This window comes from Ursus americanus, chromosome 26 (genome assembly GCF_024610735.1).
Source record: "Ursus americanus isolate L20-20 chromosome 26, mUrsAme1.1.p, whole genome shotgun sequence".
Taxonomy (NCBI): Eukaryota; Metazoa; Chordata; class Mammalia; order Carnivora; family Ursidae; genus Ursus; species Ursus americanus.
In genome coordinates this window covers 3,945,933-3,960,811 of record NC_142152.1, presented here as the reverse complement: position 1 = coordinate 3,960,811, position 14,879 = coordinate 3,945,933, and the positions used below count along the sequence as shown (strand labels likewise).

Here is a 14,879-nt window from a genome sequence, read left to right as displayed (position 1 = left end):
AGATCCCTCGAGTATTCTCCAGACCATCAAACGTAAGGTCTTTAAAGCGTCTCCCATTATGAGATGGTCTGGCTCTCCTCACTCTTCTGGTTCTACATCCTTCTCTTCAGCACACGCACCCTGCTACACAATGCCGACATGTTCACGGCTCCTCTTCCAAAGGTGGGGAAGCATTTCCTCACTAGCCAAGAATTCAACAGCACCTAATTCAAGGAGCTCTCAGAGTAAGAATCCCACGAACTCATCCGTAAACTCCCTTGAGCATTATGTGGAATTCCTAGGTATGGTTTCCTTTCTCTGATCTTTCGTTTAAGAAACTTCTGAACCACTTACACTATTTTCAATTGCCTTAACTACCTCATTCCAGATAAAGCACAAGAATCCTTCCCAAAACAGGCAAGCCATAATTTATCTGCCTTACAAGCAGCAGCAAAAACTCAAATGTAACAAGTCATTTTTCCTTGAAACCCTCTGTTTCAAAGAGGAAAAAAAAATTTAACATTTGAAGTGCCACAATAATTTTTTAAATCGGTTAAGAAAAATGATGATGCTGTGCCATCAATGTTTATGAATCTTGCCAAGTGACAACAGAGGGTAATGTGCTTAGCCATTTAAAAATATTCCTTTTTAGATGCAGGCAGGGTATTAAAAAAAAACAACAACAACAAACACGCACACACACAATGTCATACTCTACTACTTTTTTTTAAAAAACTGACAGTAATATGTCTTTATTATGGATTAAGCAAGTGTAAGAAATAGCTGTTTGTAATCTTTAAAACAATGCACTGAAAATAAGTTAATTTCAGAGTTTTATTGTATTGCACTAAAGGAACAGCAGAACGGTTATACAATGTTCTCTCTCATTCAGTTTTGAAAATCTAAAGTACTTGCAAATTCTTAAGAATACCTTTACCACCAGATTAGAACAGTAAGTATAATAACCAATTTCTTAGTGATATCTTACAAATTAAAACACATTTAAAATAGCTTTAAATGCATTCTTCACAAGTAATTCAGCATATATTTTTATATCATGTTCACTTATGCTTAAGAATTAAAGCAAGTATATTACTCTGATGGAAATATGGGAAATCTCTCATTCATGCAATATACAGGGATAATATTCAAGTTGAAGGGAAAAAAATCCCACTCTTCTTATTTTGTAAATGTGTCCATATATAATCACATACATGATAAATGAGGAAACCCATGAAGTTTCCCACAAGTCAGATATATATTTTCATTTCATCAGAAGCACCTGACATCTACAGCTAATTTATAATTAGATGGCATTTCAATAAAACCAAAATGAGCCCTACAAGTTCCTATATATAACAAAAGCTTCCAATGGACTAAGGATAGTCAATAATTAATGCAATCATTCAAGGGATTATGGCTGTTCCTTAAGGAGTGCAAGTTCAAACCTGTCAACACCAGAGGTAATCATTTTATATTAATTTATACGTAATTCCATTTAAATTCTTTATCCGAGTATAACATATGAAAACAGTCTTTCCACAAGCAAAAAATGTGGAAACATTTAAAAAATAAGGAGTCATTTTTTAAAGTAACTGATCAGATTCCATAGGCTACTCCTGGAAACAGGATCTTGCTGGATAGAATCCCTTCATTTGGTGGCTTTTTGCATGCACTTACTGGGCCAATTCTTCTGTGTGTTGTTCTAAGAGCTCACCAAAACATAGATCATGCTGAAAAGAAGAAAAAGCCTATTAAGTCAAACATTCCTAACTATAAAAACTGAAAGCACCAAAACGTTGAGTCTGCTTTACATAGCAAACTGGTTTATGGTATCATGCCACCACAGAAAATGAAAAGACCAAAGACCAGTTCACAATACGATCTTAATTTGCATTTATGGACTTCTGCCTAAGGTAAGACTTGGCTCAGTGCATATGCTGTGGTTGTCCCCTATTCCTTTTCCAATTTTAGCAAGTAGAACAGCACAGCTGAAAGCTTAATAGGGGATCAGAGCTTAGAGAAGCAATCCAAACAGTGCACTGGTCTGGAGTTGTCTAATAATAGCAGTGGGCATCTCCGGAGGGCTCACTTCATGCCAGGCCCTTCGCTAGATCTTTTATGTACATGACCTCGCTGAATCCTCCAAGCAGTCCTAGGAGGTGGGTACCATTACTATCCCCATTTTACAGATGGGAATGGTCAATTAAGAAACTTCCCCATTAGAGAAAGGCTCTAGACCACAGCAACAGGGTTGAAAAAGGGCACAAGTGGGGCGCCTGGGTGCCGCAGTCGTTAGGCGTCTGCCTTCGGCTCAGGGCGTGATCCCGGCGTTATGGGATCGAGCCCCACATCAGGCTCCTCCGCTAGGAGCCTGCTTCTTCCTCTCCCACTCCCCCTGCTTGTGTTCCCTCTCTCGCTGGCTGTCTCTATCTCTGTCAAATAAATAAATAAAATCTTAAAAAAAAAAAAAAAGAAAAAGAAAAAGGGCACAAGTGAGCAAAATAAAAACAACCATTTAATTCAGGGCAACTCTACCAGAGTGATGTGGGAAATGCAAGGTTCAAAAGCAAGGATCTCTAAATGGAAATACAAAGCAAAGGGCTGTGCAAACTCGATAACAATTTAAAGCAGAAATGAAATGACCTAGTGCCACCATCTCCTGGTGAACATTTTCCCACAACTGTACATCTCCGATTTTATCATTTATTCAATGACTCGATTCTTTCTTTCAACAAGTATGTCTTTTTTTTTTTTTTAATTAAGTAGGCTCCATACCTAGTATGGAGCCCAACATGGGGCTTGAACTCACAACCCTGAGATCCAGACCTGAGCTGAGATCAAAGAGTCGGACACTTAACCGACTGAGCCACCCAGGTGCCCCTCACCAAATACATCTGAAGTGCCTGCTATATGCTAGCACTGTTCCAGACATTTGTTAAGGAAACTGAAAAAATGAAAGTTAACAGGAAATGAAAATAACACCTGGCATTTCACTTTTCAGAACTTATCCATTATTTTTGTTTCATAAATGAGCATCTGTAAATGCACTAAAGGATACTCATTTTCATAATTAGAACCTCTAAAAGCAGGGGCGCCTGGGTGGCACAGCGGTTGGGCATCTGCCTTCGGCTCAGGGCGTGATCCCTGCGTTGTGGGATCGAGCCCCACATCAGGCTCCTCCGCTATGAGCCTGCTTCTTCCTCTCCCACTCCCCCTGCTTGTGTTCCTTCTCTCGCTGGCTGTCTCTATCTCTGTCAAATAAATAAATAAAATCTTAAAAAAAAAAAAAAGAACCTCTAAAAGCATAAACATACCTTTTTCATAAATCTCAGTCTAGCACTTCATCGTTTTCCATAATGGAAACTTGTATGATACAAAGAGAAATAAGAATATAAACCTACCATCTAGTACTTAGCAAGTAACAAAAAGGAGAAGGGAATAGAAGCAGAATGATTACAAATCCATCTTATACAGTCTTCGTTATTTGAAAATCAGGTGGAATGTCCTCTCTGGTTGAATATATGTCAATAAAAGATGAGAAAGTGTATTTATGTAGCTTTAAGAAATATAATTCCACACTTGCAAGTGTCCTTTTCCCGTTTATAGAGAAGCTACAGGACACCTAGGACGGCGGTTCTCAACCAGGGCTGGTTTTTGCCCCATGGGGGGCATTTGGCACTGTCCAGAGACGTTTTTCATTTTGGTGACTGGGGGAGAGGAGGTGCTGCTGGCGTCTAGTGGGTGGAGGCCAGGGACACTGCTCAACATCCCACAAAGCACACGAGAGCCCCCACAACAAAGATTTATCCAGCCCAAAATGCCAACAGTGCGGAGGCTGAGAAACCCTAACCGGGAGGAATGATGTGAGTCCATCATGGCAGAAAGGGAGAAGAACGAACTGCAGCATCATATAGGACAGATCTTTCATTCATCCCATTCAGATCAAGCAAGCCAGAAAATAAAGGGTAGAGCATACAGTTTGTAAAGAGTGACAAAAAATTAAACATCATCTCAAGATAGACAGTGAAGCCAAGCCACAGTTTTTTGCAAACTCGCACTTTTTTGCAACCCTCTCAAGGCCATCACTTTGCCAGGAGAATGAGAATTATCCTTCACTGACCGACTGTGTCTGAAAATTTAGGAAGCAGCACCCCTGCCCACACTTTCTGCCTCTGGCTGCACACCGGCTGGCCGCCCTTGACAAGTACCAGCTTATTCACACTCAGTGTGCGTGCGTTTGCGGGAGTGCACTGCGCCGTTACCAGTCACCATTCGAGACGCTGAGTTATTCTTCAAGTGGATTTTAAGCTGTTAAGACCATAATGCCTGCAAACGTTTTCAGGAGCAAAGTGAAATCATATATTCATTGTATTTTTTAAACTTACCCGTATAGGTAGTAAAAAAATGCTAGAAGATAAAAAGCTAATTTGCACCAGCCTTCTTTCTGACAGTACGCTAAAATGTCTGCATTCATGATGGTTGTGGGGTCATAGAGTCCTGGTCCACTCATCACTGGTCTACTCATATACCTGCAATACACACAGTCGGTTAGCCGCTCCAACAGGGAAGACAACATTTGAGATGGGAAGGAGGGGTTTTCTTCTCAAGTAACATTTGTTGCAGTGAGAGGTGGTCCATACAGGGAAGCCTCCTATTAGTTTTAGGGTGGAGTTCTTTCCTCCTACCATCTTAATTTTAAAATAAGAGCCTCTATATGAGAACAGGACAGTTAAACAAGTCCTATCTGGTCTCCCCGACAATTTCATAAACATGAGGAAAAGCAAAATAACTGTAAAAAGGAAGATTTTCTTCCTTTTAACTTTTTTATATAATTTTTGGCTCACAGAAACGCTTAAGTATACTTCAAGATATTCTAAATGTTCACAGTAACCACACAGCTTGACCCTTCTCTTTTCTGTCTTAGCTCCAAATATGCATACATTTTTTTTACAGAACAATTTCAGACTGTTACAGATGTGAGACCACTTTACACCTAAACACTTCTTAAGTCTATTTCCTAAAATCAAGAGCAATGAGATTTTAACATGCCTATTAAAAAAAACACACACACTTCTAACTCTATTATATAGATCAGACATAACTTTTAAAAGTTATGAAATATGAATATATTTTATAAACAACCAAATTTAAAATCATAAAGTAAACACGGAGAATGAAGTGAGACACACTACACATTTTGATTCATGTAAAGTTCAAAGATGGGCAAAACTAATCCAAGTTGACCGAGGTCACTGGTCTCCTGGGGAGGTGCACGGGTAACTGACAAGGATGGGGGCTTCAGACTTATGCGCACTGTTGTATGTACATTGAACCTCGCTTTTTGAAAAGCACCTTTAAAAGTAACAAAGTAAGGCCACAAACGGTACTGAAACAGTGATTTGTTCTTCCACTTGATTTTTGAAATAAATGCCAACCAATTCTCAGTTTTCATTTATGTGACTAGCATGCAAGATAACTGTATCAACCACAGTATAATTAAAATATAATTAGGAAAAGTATTAGAAATATATCTAAATATTACCTCCAAATATGATATGCCAAGAGGGGCATATTGAGACCCAGCGTAAGCCACTCTGCTGCACAAAGAAACATGACACAGAAGAAAGCATGGATGAGGTACTCTGGAAGTACAAGCTGGAAGAAAAATACAAGCCGGTTATCAAAATGCCTTGGCAGTAAGTCAAATGCTAATTGGGAAAGCAGGTGGCAACCAAGTTTCCATAATGAAAAAAAAATCACTGTTTTCTTAGAATCAAAAGATGCTACTGAGGTCTGTTTCCATATTTAACTTCTTACCAAAAGCAGAATTACAAGCAAACTGACCAGATGCTATAGCTTGCACTAAAAGAATAAATAAACTTAAAATTTAAAACTCAAATTCTTACAGTAACAGGTTAAATTATACAAAGTTACCACCCAGACGGTTCAGTTATTTGCTGAATACTTGGAATACTTTTTCTTTCCACCATTCGATACTGATAAAAATACAAAAATGAGGTATCTGATCACATGCAGCATGATCTAACAAAACCCACAAAAACAAAACTCCCCTTTAGAACATTTTACACATTAGTGTTTTAAAGCTTTTAACAGAAACCAGGAATGCTACATAAACAATATTTAGCAAACCACATCACATTACCACAGAAGTCATTTTTCAATGGAAAGCCAAAGCCAATAATCTCAGCACAGTCGGGGTGGGGGAGAAACACTGATATGCACAGATGCAGACGATGTGCATTCTGCAATGTAGGAGGGAAAAGACAGTTCTGAACCATAAAATTGGAATTTTCCCAGCTCCTGAGCTCCAATTCTTACGCGGTCTTCCTGTTTCTTTAAGCCTGCTTTCCAGTGAACTACTACAGACTCAGCAGACCAGGAGAAGCTCAGAACTCAAAAACAAAATGATTTTTTTGATTGTGGGCGGTACTCAATGAGAAAAACTGATTCAAGCAAAATGCTTTTTGTACGATGACCAAGAGTTCATGCTTCATTTTTAATTATCTTTTTCATCCTAAAGATTTCAGCCTAATGACCCTGTTAAATGAAAGTCCCCAACTTTTCATTGCAAGTTTCAGCTAAATAACTTCCGACAAGTCCCAGATGCAAAGCCAGCTTCTTAAATGTCTGCATCATATCAAAGTAAAATTATATGAATCCTCAACATCATCAGATCATTTCTGAGAGGAAACTGTTGGTATAGAAATAATAACAATTGTACTACATACTCAAGCCCACTTTCTAAAACTCCCAAATCACTTTTTCCATTTCAAAGCTGTAAAGCAAAGTTTTTTAATGAATAATATTTTAAATGAAATCCCAGTAAAACCAACTAATCTACATCACTAACAGATATCTTCTACAAACTTAAGCAATATAATAAATAACAAAAGATAAACTCTGCATACGTATATAAACTTGTAAATAACACGAACCATTAAGCCACCATTTAATTAAAATCAAAATCAAACATCTGCAAGAAAATAAGAAAATGTCCACAGGAAATCTTTGAAACACAAGGACTACAACCAGGACAAACCAAGAAAAACATACGTTGTATTAGTTGTTCCGCTAGAGCTGTTTATAACACTAGTTTAAATTACAGGATTTTTCTTTACAATACAGTAAGTCTATTTCAGCTCTCTAAAGCCAAGTGATATCTAACAATATAAATCATCATCCAAGTTTTCATCCTACACTTCCAGACTGAGATATGGGGAGAAAATGACTTTGACAGCACAATATCTACTGCTCTTAAACAATACGCTTTAGTAAGAGTGAGAATACAGATAATCTGCAACTCTTCCAGTTCTAGTATGAAGCACATGCCATGGTCCTTCTCCTCAAAAGTCCAGAAACTCTTATAATTCATCTCTTATAAAAACCAATCCACTCCAATCATTCTTTAATGGTGAAATTTCCCCGTAAGTGGCACAAAAATTATTCCATTTAGGAACCAATGTTTACACAAAAAGTAGTATCCAAAATATTCCTCAAGCAAATATGGCTGAAATGATAGTACTTAACATGCAAATCATAATATCTCTAGTTAAGGTTCACATTTTAAAAAATAATATTTGTCTTCCCCCATACTTTGGCAGAATTGTCAAAACAAATTTTAAATAGGGAAAACTGTCAGATGCGCTGCTAGCAAGCCAATTATCAGCACCCTATCCCAACGCAACTTGTGCTGGTATAAAAACTTCCTTCCAATCTCTGCAGCATTAGGAGGTCCCAAGCACCTGTCTTTTGTAAGTGAGAATTTCCTTCCGTGAAGAAGAGTCAGAAATCACACATTAAATGTAAAAATGAAATTAGTCCCTCTTAAATTTACGGTAAATTAGGGAAATACCAAAGCTTGAGTGTAAAAATCCAGCTGCCTGGGTTCAAATGCTGGTTCTACCTTAGCTGTGTGACCCTGCTAAGCTTCGGCCTATCCTCCTATATTCATGAGAATAACAATATACCTACCCTTTAGGCCAGTCATGAGCACTGAATGAAAAAGCCAAAGATGCTTAGCACAGAGCCTGGTGCTCAGGAAAGCCCTCATCTGACTTCAGCTATTAACATCCTCATCATCATTTGGTTATTTGAAGTAATGAAAAGCCAAAGAAGATAGAACACTATTAATGAACAAATGTCAAAAAAAGAAATTTCGGTTTCTTAATCTCTTGGTAATAACTGGTTTCAACAGTAGGTTAAGGTATTTTACAATCAACATTATTACTTTCCAATGAGAAAGCAGAATCTTCACCTATTTTGTTCCATAAGAGCAGAGAATCAGCTAGTAAGTTAATACTTTTAATTGTACCTACATCAAGTCTTACTGCAGCAGTTCTTTAAAGACAAACTAGAAATCTCTCCCATCATTCATATTTATCGAGGAAACAATGATAGAAGTAGCATATTCCTTTAATAGACCCTTTTCCGAATAAAATTCCTCCGGCGTGGTAGTGCCTTACAGTTTTACACAACTTAAGTCTACAGAAATTCTCATCTTAAGCAATTTTTTAAGACGAATTATCGTATTCTGTTGCTTGGACACGTACCCACTGCTTTCTTACAAACAACCTTTCAGCTTCTGACCAATTAGGCAAAATCAAACCTACAGGCGAAAGGAGAATCTTCCTAAATGAGTAAACTAAATGAAGTCAAAAATATATATAAACCCCTAAGCACAATGGAGCCACATTACAACTAAATCCATTGGAGCTCAGAACTTAGTGTAAGACAAGTCTGTCTTAAAAATTTCGAGTGGATATATATTAGAAATAACTATGTAGACATTTGTATACAAATTGTTATCCACAAAATTCTGGCAGCATGAGTCCAAAGGTCAGCACTACTGCAAGATTCCAGAACCTAAGGGAAGAGCTATCCACCTAGAAGGTTCTGAATAAACATCAGCTGAAAGAGTAAATAATTAATTCCAGAATAGACATAACCAAAGATAAAAGCAGACATGGTACTAAAGACTCCACTTTCAGACTACCTCCCAATAAGTCACAAAAGAATCATCTTACCATCTATTAAAGTCATTTTATATTAACCAACTTTCAAACACTGCACCAAATAATTTAATATAGAAGTGCCTATGGCTATAACATTTTTTAAAATGCATAAGCATTTAACAGCTTTCCCTACTTGACTGGGCCAGCAAGCAAACATTTGCATAAAATGTGAAATTTCATGAAATCATAAACCTCAACAGGCATATGAACGAGCACACGGAACAGAACATTTTACAAATACAAATGCCCTAACCCTCCCCATGAAATGAATGTAGCATTAAAATATTAAACTAAAAAGCAGTACACACCTTTAATGCAATTTTGACTCTTTTAATCTTTTTGACCTTTTCAACTGTCTTTGGCCGACAATGTAAAAAGCAGATTGGAAGAATGTTAGTATGACAGCTGACAAGATCACTGGCAGATTAATAATAGTCAGAATAGTCAAGCAGGAAAAAGAATATTTTTGTAAATTCTGCCCACTTCAAAAAGTACAAATATATCATGCTACTGAGAATATTGGCCATTTTCAAATTATATTAAATTAAAAGCAAAAACAGTTTAAAAATCTAAAGAAAAATCCTATATTATAACTTACAGGATTCAGGGTATTACACTGGTCTATAGGATTCTTGTAATCGGTCTTCAGTTCATCAAATGCTATAATCTAAAATAAAGTTAAAATAAGTTAGGACCTTTAATAAAAAGCAGCAACAAACCTGCCCCACCATCAAAAGATAACTGAATAAAGTTAACAAAACAAAAGCAAATATATACCAATACCACATGTACCAATTTATAGTAAATTCACTATGCACTAATAACTAACTAGAATCAGATCTCAAGAACCGAGAACATGTCTATACTAATATTTAAATGATCTGGTATCACTGTGATAAATATCTTCAATTTTCAATTTTTCAATGCCTCTGTTCAAGTTATTTTCTCTTCTTGAAATGATCTTTTCTATCTATCAAAACTCGTCATCCTAAAAACCCTCTTCCTACGTCAACTCCTCTCTGTAGGTTTCCCTGACTCCCTGGGGCAGAAATAACTGCACACCTGTCTAACAGCCACAGAGCACAGGGCTTTACAATGCTACCAATACGGCATTTCTCACACTGGAGTATCTGCGTACAGGTTTGTGCGCCCCTCGGGGTCAAGTATTTCTAAGCACTTGTGCATGCCCTGCCCCCATCACAGAGTTCAGTGGGGCACTAGAGATGGACTCACGTGCTTCAGTCTGTTCCCACTGTGCCCGAACACACACATTTCAAAGTCCTGCTTCAACAGGGAAATACAAGAAATGGCCTCAGAAGAGAGGAACACCAAATGATTATTAAACTTCATGGCGAGGACCGCCACATAGAATAGGGCAATTTCTGCATGGGACACGCGGCCAAGGCGGAAGAGGGAGGCCAGCGCACGCTCCTGCCGCCACGCGCCCTGGCATCGGCTCTACACCAGGCTGTGCACTGAGGGGCTGTGTCTGTGTAGGAGGGAGGACTTTTCGAATAATTCTGCCCCGAGAGGCATGTTGTTCTAATGCACCTAACGGCGCCATATAAGTAAGAGCAGCCCTGTTGCAGGCCACAGTAAAAGTGATCACTCTAACCTCCTTTTGTGTCCTCTGCACATTCCTACACTTGCGGGAGGTTTCATGAGGTCACCGAACTAAAGCCTAAAAAAGGGTAACCCAGGTAAGACCAGCTTCTTATGGTATGAGGAGTCCAACAGATATAAATGTGATAAGGGCAGAAAGATCAGAAACAAGAATGTTTCTGTCTACACTCTGGAGAAATGTGGCTGTAACATAGGGTCACAACACACAATTTCAAAGTCAAAATGTACTAAAAATCAAAATAAGGGCAACACCCCACTTTGTGGTATTAAGTCAGATGTCAAAATAAGAAGCCAAAGGCACCAAGTTTATGGGGGAGTTCTTTTAGTTGCTGTCACTGGTCATCCAGGGGATAGAGAACTCAACCCGCCTTTCCTCTGGTGGGTTAGGAATAGTATCTTCGTATGTGAGACCATGTTACTCAGTATTACCGGTAATCCATGGAGTTCTATATTTCTAGCTTTTACTATGCTGGTTTATTTCCCTGTTAAAGTTCTTCACTTCATAAAAAGATGGGTTTTTTTTTTTAATTTCTAGATTTTTACAAAATCTACCAACCAGACCAAACAAAAATTCTAACTAACATAGAAACAGAAGAAAATAAATTGACATGAAAATGTAAACTCCATGACAATTTTGCTGTGCTCACTGCTATGTCCCTGGGCCTGGCACATACTTAAATGTTCAATCAATATTTGTTGAATGAAAGAGGCAGAGCCTGGGCGCGGGGGGCGGGGAGCCTAGCTTAAAAAAGAATACACAACTCACCAAAAGGCATTTGCCTTTACTAATGAAACCTAACATATATAAATGTTAAAAATCTTAAAAATATAAATGTATAACTAGAAGATACTAATTTCTGATTACTTATGGATATTATTAATCAAATATCTGACATTTGCTGTGTGATATATCCCCAATGCATCTTAGTAATAAAGTTCAAAATAAAGACTGTCATTGCAAATAAAATTACTTGCCTATAACAAGATCCAATTTCATGGCAGAGTATAAAACTTATGTTTTAAAACTAACTCTTTTGATTGGACATTTTCTTCAGGTGATTTCAAGGGATCTTATAATGCATATGTTACTGCACTCGCTTCTGTTGAGTGCTATAAGCTGGAGTTTTCAAACTCTTGAAAAGATTAACCTACTGGTTCTCTATCTTTTGTGACTGTGCGTCTGGACAAAGATGGTCACAAAATTTCCCACAGAAGTGCAAAAACAAAACAGATATACGCCTAAAGATATCAAACTATGCAATTCAGGATACCTTCAAATTTGATGCATGTCTTTAGGGAATGACTTCTGCTCAAATAAACCTATGCTCCCACCTCTACTCTCCACAGAGTATCAATAGCATGAATTAGGACTAAACTGACAGATGTAACCATCAGCACAAAAAATATCCTCCCTACAATGATTAATGTAAACATTAATCTTTGAATTTCTACCTAAGAAAATAAACTGAAGGTTATGTAGTTAATAGAAAAATTGAAATTATATACTTTAGAATTCTCAATTTGTTCTCAAAGGATGCATAATCCTCTGAACTACGAAGAAATCCCTAAGGATAAAAGCTCTCCGCTAATCCGTGGAGTACAAATGAATTTTTAAAAATTCTATAATAAGACTTAAAATTACCTACTTCACCCGGACATTCTCAACTCAACGCTGAAACTAAGTTACCCATTTTTTTAATTTATTTTTTAAAGGTTTTATTTATTTGAGAGGGAAGGAGAAGAGAGAGAGAGAGAGAAAGTGGGATGAGGGGCAGAGGGAGAGGCAGACTCCCCCGCTGGGCAGGGAGCCCGATGCGGGGCTCAATTTCGGGGCTCAATTTCAGGACCGTGGGATCAAGACCTGAGCCAAAGACAGGCTTAACCAACCGGGCCACCCAGGCACCCCAAATTACCCATTTTTTTTAAATGCAGTTCAGATTTTCCTTAAGCCAAACAATCTGGTTCAAAATGTAAACAAGGTCATCCACAGCTTGCTTTCTTAGAATCCTCAGCATCTCAAAAAACAGAGTACCCATCAAGCAGAAGTGACTTAAATCCATATCTACAAACGGAAGGGAGCCACACACTTCACTGTCACCAGAGGCTTACTAAAGTGGAGCTAGTTTGCATTCCAAATTATCTTTATGTATTGTTCTACCCCCAAAGAGCCTAAACTGCTCTTAATTTATTGGTTCCTACTGACAAGCATTTTGAGGGAACAGTTACCGAACAGCCCACCTAAGCATTCCCCACTACACAGCAGTTAGGTTCTAAAATAATTACAAACATAATCGCACTCTTATCCAAAGAGAATAATTTGTGGTATCATTCTACTTTTGAGATTTCTTTTCTTACACAAGGCACTGCTGCCATTTAAACACTCTGCCAGGCTATGTTCCATAAGAAATCCTTGCTACTGGCATGATGAAACCTGACTTAAAATTTACATGAATGAACATGTCCAATCATTCAAAAAAAGATTAATATTCCAGAAGGCACTAAAAGAATATGAGGAGGGCAGAAGCAAATACAAGATACATTTTTAATGAATGCTGACTTCCAGAAGGCTGCTTCTAATTTTGTGCTAGAGAAACAAGAATGCTTAAAAATCTGTTGTACAACTGTCACGAGGAACTTACTTGTTCCTTACAGGAACCAGTAAGGATGTGCTTCTATCGTGCAGCAAGACAGGAGTAAAAGGAAAAATGAAAACGGGGGGCGGGGGGGGGGGGGACTGCCCTAGGGAAGTTTAAGATTTGTAAGTATTTTCGAAATCAAAACCCCCTCTACTACTAAATCCGGCTACCGTGAATACAGAGGTGGCGAGGAAGAGTGTCTCTTGAGAAACTCCGGCGGTCAAAGTATGATTTAGGGGGAAAGTTCGGAGATGCAGTCAACAAAGTGATCAATCCAATCTGCATCAAAGTTCACAAGGAAACAGAATCTGAAAAAAAAGGGCATTCTACTCGAAAAGCACCCAACAAGTGCTGAAAACAGAGTCGGAAATTCATCTAAAGTAGGCTATGCTAGCTCATGTGGGCCATACTCCAGCGGAAACCCGAAGAGAAAGGCAATGTGATTAAATAATAGTAATTTGGCAAACTTCATTCCCGCTAAGCACGCAGCATGCCTCCGTGCGCCCTTGACATCCTCCCTGGGGATGCGGGGATGCCGAGCCCCGGGCCGGCCAAGGTCCTCGCCAACGAAGCGCTGTCCCGCAGGGCCCGGCAGGACCGCGGCCGCCCCACCCATCCAGGGAGGAGTAGCGGCGCGCGCGGCCTGCGAGGGGACACAGCGGGCGCATCCATCGGGCCACCGCAGCCTGGCCTGCAGCCCCCTGGACCTGCAGCCCCCGGCCCGCTGACGGAGGGCTAACAGAGCCCTTGCCGCGCGGCCTGCCCCGCTTCTGCCCCATCCCGCGGCGCGCGGACCTCCGGGGGCCGTCGCCACCCGGACCGCCGACCCGAGGCGAGAAGAAGCTGTGCCGCCTCCTCGCCCTTCTTCCCCCGGCCCCGGCTACTCACGTGCCAGATGGCGAAGAAGATGAGCGCGGCGGTGAGCAGCAGCGCCAACATGTAACAGAAGGCCGCGAACGTGAACGCCATGGCCGGGAAGGAGGAGCAGGGAGCGACGCCGGTGCCAGCGGAGAAAGGCGGCGCAGGGCCCTCTGGGTAAAACCATTCACTTCCCCCGGCCGCAGCCACGACCGCCGCCGCTACTGCCGCCGCCACGGCGCCCGCCCGCCCTGCGCGCCTGCGCACCAGCCGAGGTGCGCCGGCGCCCTCTGATGGCCGAAGCCTACGATGCACCTACATTGTCCGCTCAGTTGATTGATTTATTTTTCTTTCCTTCCCTCGTTTATTCTTTGAACAAATATTTGTTGAATGAGTGCCTAGTATGTTTCAGGCACTGTGATTATCCTTTGAGATACAAAGATGAGAAACACAGTACTTGCGCTGAAAGAACTTAGTATAGTGCCGGAAACGAACACTTAAATAAATCATTACGGTATTATAACCCTGTTAACGGAAGTCTGTAGCTCATGATGAAAGGTCAGAGAAGGGCATCCATCCCGTTCTGCAGCGTTCAGAGCAGGATTCCTGGAGTAGCTGTTTCTTTAAACTGAGGCTTATGTGATGAGTAGAAGTCCAGGCAAAGAGAAGGTAGAACCAACACTCCTAACAGAGGGTTCAGCTTGAGCGAAGACGCAGAGATGAAAGAAAGAAAGAAAAAAAAAAAGCT

The 14,879-nt window shown here is 39.8% G+C and overlaps 1 protein-coding gene across 1 annotated transcript; it reads right to left on the bottom strand.

Moving 5' to 3' along the window:
* Positions 1-799: 799 nt before the first annotated feature.
* On the bottom strand, positions 800-14,370 carry CNIH1 (cornichon family member 1). Its single transcript, XM_045810470.2, has 5 exons — positions 14,162-14,370; positions 9,613-9,681; positions 5,525-5,637; positions 4,368-4,511; positions 800-1,712 (listed from the first exon to the last, which is right to left on the bottom strand). Exons 1-5 carry the CDS (start codon positions 14,240-14,242, stop codon positions 1,685-1,687), a joined length of 435 nt encoding a protein of 144 aa, XP_045666426.1. The 5' UTR covers positions 14,243-14,370; the 3' UTR covers positions 800-1,684.
* Positions 14,371-14,879: the final 509 nt, after the last annotated feature.